The 13,133-nt window shown below is 32.8% G+C and overlaps 2 protein-coding genes across 2 annotated transcripts; one reads left to right on the forward strand and one right to left on the reverse strand.

Annotated features, from left to right (window-relative positions):
- Positions 1–817: 817 nt before the first annotated feature.
- On the reverse strand, positions 818–1,684 carry LOC114414321 (uncharacterized mitochondrial protein AtMg00810-like). Its single transcript, XM_028378596.1, has one exon. The coding sequence runs from the start codon at positions 1,682–1,684 to the stop codon at positions 818–820; it is 867 nt and encodes a 288-aa protein (XP_028234397.1).
- A 9,611-nt stretch (positions 1,685–11,295) lies between these two features.
- On the forward strand, positions 11,296–12,588 carry LOC114415508 (protein MKS1-like). The gene has a single exon (XM_028380227.1). The coding sequence runs from the start codon at positions 11,346–11,348 to the stop codon at positions 12,165–12,167; it is 822 nt and encodes a 273-aa protein (XP_028236028.1). The 5' UTR covers positions 11,296–11,345; the 3' UTR covers positions 12,168–12,588.
- Positions 12,589–13,133: the final 545 nt, after the last annotated feature.

Here is a 13,133-nt window from a genome sequence, read left to right on the forward strand (position 1 = left end):
AGTGGAGATTCGATCTGAAGAGAACATTCGAGGCACGTGGGGGGGTTTAACGTTGCTTTCACGAAAGATGCTATCATACGTGTTCATACTTGAGGATCGGTGGCTTCCACGTCTCAAACTCCTTCGGTATTTGTTTTGTTTTCTATGTTTCAGTAAAGTTTTAATTAATTGATTGAATCTAACTGACAGAAAAGGAAAATGAGGCAAAGAGAATTGGGATAAAATATTGTATTTCAATAATAGTAATGATTACATTATTTATAATATATATAATGGGAATAGAATAACTTAGAATGTAGAGGATAAAATGAAATCAAAACATATTCTTGTATTATTTATGGACAGCTCATAAATGTAATATATTTGCAAGAAAAATAAGGAAAGAGACAAGAAAAACAAAGAAAGGGAAATAATGTTATACTGTCAAATAATGCTATGCTGTCATATAATGTTCTACTGTTAAATAATGTTTTTATGTAGTATTTAAGTTAGGATTATATATTTTCTCTGTTAGCCCCCCACAAGCTGGAGATGCAAAGATATTTTGTAACTACAACTTGGAAAGATTGGTGCTGAAGGATTGAGGAGGGAGAGCCTTTGTGAATATATCCACAAGTTGATTTGAAGAAGGGACTGGGAGCAATAACATGAGTCTAGCTTGGGACTTTTCACGGACTAAATGACAATTAATGTTCAAGTGTTTGGTGCGTTCATGAAAGACCGGATTGGCAGCAATGTGAAGAGCACTATGATTGTTACAGTAAAGTACAAAATTCTTGGAAAAAGGAATCAGTAGATCTCTTAGAAGGTAAGAAAGTCATTGTAATTCACAAGTTGCAGAAGCAAGTGCTCGATATTTAGCCTTGGAAGAGGAACGTGAGACTGTAGTTTGCTTCTTGGTTTTCCATGAAACAAGCGAATTGCCTATAAAGAAGCAATAACCAGTAATAGAGCGCCTAGAGTCAATACATGTTGCCCAATCAGCATCACTAAATCCAAGTAGATGAGGAAAGCAAGTCCATGGAAAAAATAAGCCTTTGTCTGGACACCCTTTCAGATATTGAAGAACGCGGACAGCTGCAGCATGATGGGCTTTTGTTGGTTTTGACATAAATTGACTTAGTTGTTGTGTAGCAAAGGCAATATCAGGGTGTGTGCTTATCAAATAGACCAGTCTTCCAACTAGGCGTCTATAAGATAGAGGATCATCAAGAAAACCAAAGGAATCATTATGGAGTCGAAGAGAACTATCCATAGGAGTGGAGGATGGCTTACACCCAAGCATACCAGAATCTTTCAGTAAATCCAAACAATACTTACGTTGACATAATGAAATTCCTTTATCAGAATGTGCAACTTCAATCCCCAAAAAATATTTCAATTTCCCTAAATCCTTAATGTGAAAATTAGTGTGAAGAATACGCTTAATGCGTTCAATCTGAGCAAGGGAATTACTGGTTAGCATAATGTCATCAACATATACAATTAGAGCAATAAATTCAAAATTATGAGCCTTGATAAATAGACTATGATCAGCATGGGCATGTGAATAACCATAAGTCAGCAATAGATTAGATAATTTTTCATACCATTTTTTGTCTGATTGCTTTAATCCATAGAGTGATTTCTTCAATTTGCAACTCTGACTTGATGTGTAACCAAGCAAGCCATGAGGGATCTCCATGTAAACGTCCTCCCTGAGGTCCCCGTATGAGAAAGCGTTGCTAACATCTAATTGATGGAGGTGCCATCTAACATCAAACTGGGGAACCTGCTCCTACTTAAGCTTTTCAGAATCCACACTAAAAACAACCTTTTCTAAACCTGTCAAGACTACTCTTACAAAGATACAACTAGTACACAATACAGTTGTCTACACCTACACCAGTTGTCTACACAATATAATACTTTAACGCTCCCCCTCAAGCTGGAGCATATAAATTAAATGCTCCAAGCATGGAACATGAGCTGAAGCATCAGAAAGATTCTTCTTCTAAGTTAGATGTTGCGGTGAAGCTTGATTGAAACCCATGACTGAAACTCAGATGTTAAGCCATGATAAACTTCCTTAGACCAAAACAAGGAGAGATCCTCAAATTCAGCTAACAACACAATGGAGTTGGCCTTCAAAATGATTAGTATTGATTAGGAGACAACCAACACACTCCCCCTCATAAGATGGAAGGTGGAGTCAACACTTCCAGCTGACTCCACCTTCCAGCTTGGGATGAACAATACAAGTAGAAAAAAAGACAATGAAACATGCCGGAAATACATTGGCAACATATTAAAAATGACTGAAAACATTCAAAGACAATTGGAATATGCTAAACCATTAAGCAGAAGCCACAACACAATGCTTAACCACTTAACAGAAGCAAACACACTTAACCACCTAAAAGGTAGAAGCAGACCAAACTTAATCATCAAGAGCAGAAGCTACGCATGATGCTTAACCACTCAAGATAGAAGCAAGTCAACAACACCATCATATAGGTAGAATCAACAAAGCTTAACCATCAAGAGCAGAAGCTAAACATGGTGCTTAACCACTCAAGACAAAAGCAAGCCGACAACAAGTACTTAACCATCATATAGGTAGAATCAACAAAGCTTAACCATCAAGAGCATATACTAAACATGGTGCTTAACCACTCAAGACAGAAGCAAAACACAATTTTTGAATGCTTAACCACTATAAAGGCATAAGCAACACACCAATGCTTAACCATCCATGGTAGAAGCTTGACATCAATGCTTAACCACCATGGATAGAAGCTTAATGATTTTTTTTTAATATATAGTAGGGGTTCTTGACCAGATTGAACCCCGGGGACAATAATTGCTTCAAGGACAAAGACAAGGAAGAAGTTGTTGGACAACAAGATCAACTAATGACTCTTTTTTTTAATATAAACACTTGAGACCCTCTTGATGAATGAAGAGGACAACAATATTAAACAACAGACCACACAACAGACGAATAAAAGGGCAGGACACAATGAAGCTGCACAACAAAGAGTTAAGAAAGACAAATGAGGAGGGAATAACCTCAAACATCTTGCAAGCATGGTAGAAACTCCAAACCCAAACTGAACAAACTCAAATTTTTCTTCAAAGAGGAATATGCACAAAAACCTTGTGAGCACTTCTTGCCAAACTAAAAGAGAACTTAAAAATAGTAGCATCTCTACCAATCTTTCTTCAAAAGTCCAATGGAGGATGTCTCAGAAATAGAAAGAACGGGGCCTGAAGTTGACATTTTTCAGAACCAGAACACAATGGAACTTCGAAGGCAGCTGGAAGGGGAGCCTTGGCAACATTCAAAGCCATACTAAACTGAGCAACTGCTTTTGAGGAAGCCAAAGCAATGGGTACTCTCTGGCTTGGTAACAATGTTGTCGTTTGTAACAAAAGAGAGAGCCAAGAAACTAGGCGAGGCCTTAAACAGGACCAGAACACGCCATAGTTTTGTAGATAAAGAAGAAGGGCCAAAAGAATAGGTTTGAGCAGCTAACGACGGTGGCTGACAGTGATAGATGACGAGAAGCAACAAAGACAGCGGAACATGATCACACATGCCCAGCAGAGACAATGGTAGACGACGAGATTCAGCTAGAACGGTCAAGTGCGTCAAAAATGAAAACAAGGACTGGAATGTGCCCAGAAGGAACCAACGAAGCTACTGGGCTGGTCCAGTAAGATTCTGATCAACGGAGGACGGCGTGTGAGCTTCACGTGCCAGATCTAGCGTGATACTGTGACGGCGCGTGGAGGCGTGTGATAGAGATTCAGGCCATGCGACTTCTAGGGATGGGTCGTGCTCTTCAAGGCGCACCTAACTCTGGGTTCGTCGAAAGAAAAGACGGCGGCAGACGATGGTCAGAGACGGTGGCAATGCCGGAGACAGTCAAAACGGGATCGTACCCGCTCTAATACCATGTTAAAGTTAAGAACTACATTGTTGAAGGATTTGAGATACATATTACATTAGAGAAGTGCTAAGTTCCATTACTCTGCCACACATTGTATATATTTATATAAAACAAAAAGAGTACAATAAGAAAGAAGAAAAGATAGGTTCAGACTGGGAACCTGCTCCTACTTAGGCTTTTCAGAATCCATACTAATAACAACCTTTTCAAAACCTGTCAAGACTACTCTTACAAAGATACAAGTAGTACACAATATAGTTATCTACACCTACACCAGCTGTCTATACAATACAATTGTCTACATATAGTTGTCTACACAATATAATACTTTAACAGAGGTAAAGAGAATTGGTATGAAATTCTGTATTTCAATAATAATAATGATTACATTATTTATAATCTGTACAATGGGAATAGAATGACCTAGAATTTAAGAGGATAAAATGGTATCAAAGCATATTATTGTATTATTTATGGACACCTCATAAATGTAATATATATGCAAAAAAAAATAAAGAAAGAAAAATAATGCTCTACCGTCAAATAATGATAGCTAACGATGTTCCAAAAAATCAAATTGAAGTTCATACGTCCACTTGCATGCATCAACATATTAATGAGCGAGCTATGTAGCTCCATGCTATATGATAGTAGCATACATGGCAGTTGGCACATGTGCATGGAGCTAGATGAATATTGAAGTTCATAAATCAGAAGTAAAAATAAAGCCACTATACCATGATTGTAGACTACAGATCAGGGCGGTGAGAGATTATAAGTCCCAATGGCCTATGGGTACTCGAGGACACAGTTGGGATATAGGCAACTTCGAAATTATCATTATGAAAATTGTTAGTGACATTTTTTTTAAGATTTTTTTTTGCGATTCATAAAAATTTATTGAAAATTATCAATTTACTTTATCTCAATTCTCATTTAATGATTTTTTCTTAATTTAAAAATAAAACTCATTAAAATTGATAATTTTAAATAAATTCTAGTCCATCAAAGATAGTGTTAAAAAAATGTCAAGAAGGAGAGTGTCAATATCATTCTTGATTATAAAATTCAATTACAAGATTGATATAATAAGAAACCACAATTTGACCATCAAATAAAGAATAATTTTTATGATGTTATTTATTAAATATTTAGTAGCATATAAATTCTTGATTCACTATGAAGCACACGAACAATTGGAATACCACCCCGCCGGAATTGATACCCATGCAGTTGCGTATCACAAACATGGCGTTGAATATGCATAAATATAAGCCTCCACTTAAAATAATTTGCTAATTTTACCCGTTCCACAGACAAATTATTGTAGGTTCGAAACTATGACTAATCTTTTATGTGATATATTTGTTATTTTTGTACTAAAACGTGTGATTAGTATTCGGTGGAGATCGGTGGAGATCATATATGATCTCGGACCATACAAATTTTGCTTTTTTATAGCCTCCATATGATGGATATATATTCCTCTCTCTCTCTCTTATGTTTTCTCATGTTTTATGAGGATGCGTTTGGGATAACCTTCCATGTAAAACTTAGTTGTATTAATTTGGGATAACCTTCCCAATTCATTATTTCACTTTATTTTATTTTAAACAAAAGTTATTATTTCCCCCCTCAAATTATTATGTTTCTCCATCTTATCATTATTGTTCTTTAAATCCGAATTAAAATCTTATTTTGTATCCTATCTTTATTATTCTTTAAACTCTAATTTTAAAACTATATATCCATATTTATTATTATATAATATTGTGTATATTACATGTAATTGTGTGTTTTCCTGTATTGATTTTAAGTTAAGGTTTTTTTTCTTCCTGATATATGTATATGTTATTTTGAAAAGACATTTAGAGAAAAAGGATGGTCGAAGGAGTGTGTTCCTTTAAGGAAAAAGGATATAATGAGTAATTAATGGCTCAAGTTTCAAATATGTGATTTTTCATATTATTAGCATGTCATTTTGATCAACTAAACTAATAAGTCAATTATGTTAAAAAAATAATGTCGTTATATATAATAATAAAATTTATAATATATATTTAATACATATATAAGTTTACATAATAAATTTTGTAACAATTAATGCACATACAACCTGTGACTTTCTAATGTATCTTTTAACCTATATAAATTTTAAATAAAAATTATAGGTTTAATAAAAAAATTATATATATATATAAAAAAATACATTAATTATTAGATCAAAATTAAGTGTTACAAAATTAATTATGTAAACTTATATGTGTATTAAATATACATTATAAATTTTAACGTTATATATAATGACATTAATTATTTTTTAATATAATTAGTCTATTAACTTAATAAGTTAAAGTATCATACTGCGACAAATTTAAAACTTACATGAATTATTAATTTTAAATTATTTCATAAAATAAATTTTTAATATAATATAGATAATAAGTAAGTATACGTGGGAGCATGTTGGAGCTTCGTTTATTTGATCCGGCTCCAGGTAGACCAAAATTTTAAAGTATTGGACTTTATACACTCATTGGGCTATTGCCGGGCTTTACTCAAACCCATACGCTACTTTAAATTTGAGTTAGATTAGATACTACAGATTTTTCAATATAAAAAAAATACTACAGATATTTTTTTAAAAATTCCTTTAAAAGTCAGTTTTTTTTTTCTTTTTTAAGAATTTTTGTAAAGGCCTAACAATAAAACAAAGGCACCTTTCCTCAGTATTGATAATTGATGATTAACTGTAAAGCTCATTGTGGTTTGTTCTATTTTCCGTACTTTTTCTGACCTATCGTCAAACATAAACTTAGGCGGCAATGATTATTGCCTAATTTTCATCTTCAATTTCAGTAGAAAACAAAAAAAATCATATGTTGTATATCACAGCATATACAATTTTTGACGTCCAAAAAAAAAGCATAAACAACTTTTTAAAATATCTGGAAAAGTCTATTATCAAAGGTTCCTAGGGACGATTTAGTGAAACCCACATGTTTCTAACCACATACATGCAGCCGCTTCAAGTACCCCCCCCCAACAGAGTTTTTAATATCCATATGTGGTTTAATTAAGATTTTCTTGTCCTCCATCATCATATTCATTAGTTACGTTTCTTAATGGCCCTTCTTTCTTATTAAAAAAAAAGGTTGAACTCTGCCTCAATTCCGTAACATTTTAAGTAATAATTTCATTGACATTCATCCTCTAGGCCGAAAGTCAAAGTCAAATAATGTTTATGTTTATTTGAAGCTACTTGCTTGTTTCATTTCACAACAACTGATTAAATGGTTGATTGGTCCAGTTCATTGACAACTTCAATAAGGTAAGATAGTAAACGAGAGAAGGACTGGTGAAAGGTTTGGTAAAGTGTGGTTATGATGCCATAATTGATATCCGTAAGACGAGTAAAGTTAAATATTGGTATTGTTACTATTTCTTAAATTCACACATGAATTGAAACTATGAAAGAGAGACCGTTTCAGCAATTCTCACATGACCATGTCCTTTCCAAGTGTTCTGGTACCATATGGTCCCACTAATCAACCTCCAGATTCTCGTTGATCTAAACTACTACTACTTTGACCTGTAGGAGTAAGACCTTTTTTCGATTACTATTTCCATTTTGTTATGCCCTGGTGTTCTTTCTTAACTAGTAAATGGATCATCTAGAAGACTAAATCATTCCTAGCTAATTAGGTGCTTCTTAAGCCACAGACACACACAGAGTAATACTTTTACATTAAAAGTTTTCATTTCACTGAATTTTTTATTTAGTCGTCTTATACTAATATAAATTAATTCCTATACATATTTAAGTAAACGATTTTTTATGCTCCATAACAATTTTGAATTGATTATGATTAATTTGTTCGATGATTATATAATTTTTTATGAGAATATATAGATCCTCTTGCTTCAAATATAAATATGAGAAAGTGATCGCGTTAAAACATTTTATCTCTTTTTTCTTGGAAACATTAATTAAATAGGTGGACCTATTGAACATTTATGAGAAATAAACACGGTTTCAACATGACCTACATACATAAGGGAATTTATTTTTATTTTTCATATAGACAATAACTTCATTGTAGTTAAGTGAGTTGTTGCTTTCAACGAAATTAATATAGTTAAAAAAAAAATGTTTTCATGTACATGCCTTTAATTAGATCTTCCCCTTCACTGAGTTATAACAATTAACTAAAAAATGTTTCTTTAGTTAGGCCAAGTATAAGAAGAAGAAAAAAATTACTATTACGCCAAGTGTAAGTTTTTTTTTTTTTTAAAAAAAAGTGTCTGCTAAAACAAATGCTAAAAAACCAAAAAGTAAAAACCATTAAATATATTGTTCACAAAATATGTAACCAAAATGTTTTTTATTTTTTGTTTGCTCTATTGATGAATTCAGACCAAAAAAAAAATCAAGTCTCCAGCACAATTTGATGAGGATGTTGTTTACTGAAGGTAGGGATCGAATATTGGGGTTTTTTTTTTTATCTTTATTAAAGATAAATAAATGCTGTATTCGTGACGTTATTTAAGTAAAGACTAGAGTCTTGCCCAAAACGTGTAGACTACTGACCACTACATAATTAGATGTGTATGTTATAAATGCAAAATCATGCATGCTGTTTCAAGTAAAGCCGTCAAAACGAGACTTTTCTGAGAGTCATAAGAGTTCCTAATTAAGGGCTGCCTAATACAACTGCAATCTTTGTAAATGATTACATGTCCTGGGAACAAAAGGGACAAGGCACGCAGAGAAGATCTGATAGTAACATAATAGAGTAATAGTACAACATTCTATAAATAATATTTCATATATTATTGTTTTTTATATTATTATTTAATTATCTTTAACTTTACATGAAACTAATCTTTTATTTATATATACATATATATATATATATATATATATATATATGAATTTCGAGATTAAACCTAAAATAATATGTTCAATATATTAGAATTCCATCCACTTGGACCAATACATTTTTTCAAGTAAACATTAATTATTAATTTTTTTAAAACGAGAGATTTAAATCTACAAGCTCCTTCTTTCTTTTCCCGTCCTCACTTGGACCAATACATATGATCGAGTGAATTGTTTAATTATATTATATAATCAAGCTACTGAATTTTATTTAAAATAGTATTAATAAATTTTAATGAAATTCCTTCGTTAAAAAAATATTGTATTACTTCTATACCTTAAATTTATCTCATTCAGAAAAAAAAAACATTAAATTTATCCTGATTGATTCACCAACATCAATTTAAAGGAAGATTATTATAACTTTTTAACAAATATGTGGGAGAAATCACAGTTACACGTTTTACCAAACAATAATTAAAATGCCGTGCTGACTAAAATACATTCTAAATAGGCTGTATCGAGTCTTATTTTTGCCAAAACAAAACGGGGAGAATTAATGTGAAAGTCGAAAGGATTCAAATGACGTCTATCTTAAAATTTCATTATGCATGCATACCGTTAATATCTTTTTATTAACCGTCAACATCTAATTTTAATCATGAAAACTCAAATAGTCAATTAAAGAAGGCTCTAATAATAAATTAAAATGCAAATAGATCGATCTAGTGAGTTGAGATAAATAGGAAAATTATTTTTACAATTAAGCTAATGTTTTATATATATATATATATATATATATATATATATATATATATATATATAAATATAAATAAGATATTTTTATATAAAAAAATTATGAGATTAACTCGATCTCAAGAAATTAGAAAGATTTTCCTGACCATGCATATGAAAAGATTCTACCGAAGGAGACATAATCGACTTTGGTGATTTTTATGAGGAAAAGATTTCTTGAGTCTGTAAAAAAATTAATAAATATTAGAGGTTGCTCGGTGTGTTTTTGTTAATACTACTATAAAAGAAAAAAGTAGTATATTTCTTTTATCATCTTGTTGAACAGATTTCACAAACCTCCACTGCAACATAATAATAAACGTAATACTTGAACTTAATAAATTTAAAATTGATTTTCTTGGTTTCATTGTTGCTCCAATTACAAATCAAAAGAACACGTAAGATGAAGACTTAACTTGGACCCAGGCCAGACTGAAATAAAAGTTACGATGGGACTCACTCTCACTCCCCTTCTAGCTACAGAAATCATTCAGCTCGCCATGCCACCAAGTCCATCCACAAATTAAACATTGTAACCTTCTCCCTCCCTCACCAACTAGTCCATAAAAAAACAAGGTAACAACCAGGAAATTAAAAATGTAAAATAAATAACTGAAATTAATAAAATTATGAAAAAAAAATGATAAAAATGATGTTGCATAAGCATAATATATGAACTCATAAAATAGAAAGTGTAACAAATTGTTAAATACTTTCTTTAACCACGATGGTTAGGGTTTTGTGTCCACAGTGAGACTTCTGAGAAATTATTATAAGATGGTACGTATGAAATTATTATAGTCCTCACTCTCCACTAATCTTCTCATAATAAATAATCAAGTATTATTATTTTTTAAAAAATCAAAAAACTTAAATACATATGATATAAAAATTGGTTAACATCATGGACATGTGATAATTCTCGTCTAGTTAATAATTTCTAAGAACTATAAGATATTTTCACAAGGATTAGTCATTTTAATCTATCATGAGATTAATTTTTAATTTGAAACTTTAACACAATTAAAACTCTCTTTTCCCTCCCAAATTGTATTTTCCCTCCAAAATTGTTTTGTGAAAATTATACACATCCTCCCTCATAAGTTCAGTAATTGATGGATGCCCATTAATCTCATTTTCATTACTAAATATTGACAAATCATACAAATGGCACATGTGTAAATAAGGACAAATCATTAATAACCTAAATTAACCATCAAACCAACCCAATTATACAATCACTTATTAATGTCCACCAAAGGAAGAAAGAAATCTAGTGGTTCAAGGGATGGCTTTCCCGTTAGATTCACTGCATAAGCCTCTTGCACTCTAAAAGTCTTAACCCACATTGAATGACACTAATACAAACCACACACAACATACATACATGGGCCATTGTCAAGTTGTCAACACTTATCCACTTGCATCCCACGTCATCACATGCTAACATGAGGAAGAGGAGAATAAGGAGAAGGGGCCAGGACCTTTTCCAACTCTCCCCAGACGCGTTCAGACAACCACAACATCACGAAAACCGGCGGTAGGTATGAAAAAACCTTAAAAAAAATATTTACCTCATAAGAAGCCAAATTAAATTTTACCAAAAACTTGTTATCTTTCATTATAATAATCCCTCCTTTTTCATTTGACCAGATCTCTTTATATGTCCCATGTCACACCCCTTATATAGTTATCCCTCCAGCATAAATTACAACCAAAGTACCAAATTAACTATGCTTGTCCAGTCCTCAATATTATTATCACCACCACCATCTTTCCCCTCTAAGTCTAACCTCAACAATAACATGGATCATCAATTCTCACACATCATCCCCACAGAAAGATCACCTAGAAGAGAACTCCAACTTCAAGGTCCACGCCCTACACCTCTCAGAATAAACAAAGACTCTCATAAAATCAAGAAACCACCGTTGGCACCACAACCTTCACACCCTCATCAACCTCCACCGCGCCAACCTATAATAATCTACACCGTGTCCCCCAAGGTGATTCACACCACCCCAAGTGACTTCATGAACCTCGTCCAACGCCTCACTGGGTCCAGTTCTTCTTCCTCTGCTGAAGTGGTCATGTCCAACAATAACAACACCACTCATGTCGACCCTTTCAACAACGGCGGCGGCGGAATGGTGTCGCCGGCGGCGCGTTACGCCACCATAGAGAAGGCCATGTCCCCTATGGGGAAAAAACATGTTCTTCTTCCAAGTGTGAACAATATTATAAGCGATGTGGAAGGGATAGAGATTAGTATAGGTGATGGTGTACTTGAGAGATCACAACAAAATATGTTTCAAGGGATTCTGTCCCCGGGTCCAGCTTCGCTATCTCCCATTCCTTCGAATTTTTTCTCTCCACCGTCTTCTTCGGATCCAAGCATGATTAGCTTCCTTCGTGATTTGAGTCCTATGTTTCAAAGCGGAAGAAATTTTACGGAGGGTGGTAGTTCTTTCGTCTTGCCTAGCCCTTCTTCAAACTTCAGTTTTGTTTCACCGCATACTCCTTCTATAGACTTATTCAACTATTTCTTAGATTAGCAAATTCGACCTTCAATTCGAATTCTTGGCGTTTATTGTTGAATTTGATTAGTTTTTTTATTTTACTGATAAAAAAATTGGATTCGAACGGAGATTGATAAGGATTGGTTTGTCGAGTTATATTGTGTAGTTTGAGAGGAGGGGGAAAAGTGGAATTTGTTGCTCTTTCGGTGACTATAGTTCTAGATAGCTGCAATTTGGAAACTTCTTTGTTGGAAATTTTTTTTCTTTCTTTTTTTAGGGCAATGTTTGTGCTCTCGAATTTCTTATGGCCTTCGCCGTTGACATCATTCTTTGGCATGTATTGTACATTGCGTTTAGTTTGCTGATGCATGTCGGCACTAAATATATTTAATCCCATTTATATTCTCTTTGTATGATCAGATAATCACATGTATGCTAATCTGGCAACCTTTGATCATTGAAAGCATCTACCTTACTTTTTTTTAGAGTGATGACAATCTACCATACATTTCTAAATTTTTTATTTCAGTATTCTGCAGTTATATATATGGCCGGCCTAAATAGGTGGGTCATTTTTTTTTTTGGAATAAGAATTAGGTGAGTCATTAATACATGTGTTGTGCAATATTAATTGCGGTTGAAAAAGTGGAGTGACTGGACTGGAGGGGTGTTGTAATTAACCCTTAAAGCAAAAAAAAAAACTCAGGAAGAAAAATAACGTCATTTGTTTTTTTTATAGGTAAAATAACGTGATTTGCATTCTTTTAGCTTTTGGAATATCATCTTAATTAGGTAAAATATCATTTTTTGGAATAAAAATAACGAATTCTTTCAATATTTTTTATACCCATATCTAAATCTCGTGACGAGATCCAAGATTATATGTGCTTAAAAAATTCGAATACTCAACGCAAAGTAATGCAAAAGTAAAATATATAAAAAAAACGTGTTTTTTCTTCTGGAGTATTCTCCTATTTGATAAATAAGAAGTTGGTTTAAATT

The sequence above is a fragment of the Glycine soja genome, chromosome 6, assembly GCF_004193775.1.
Source record: "Glycine soja cultivar W05 chromosome 6, ASM419377v2, whole genome shotgun sequence".
Taxonomy (NCBI): Eukaryota; Viridiplantae; Streptophyta; class Magnoliopsida; order Fabales; family Fabaceae; genus Glycine; species Glycine soja.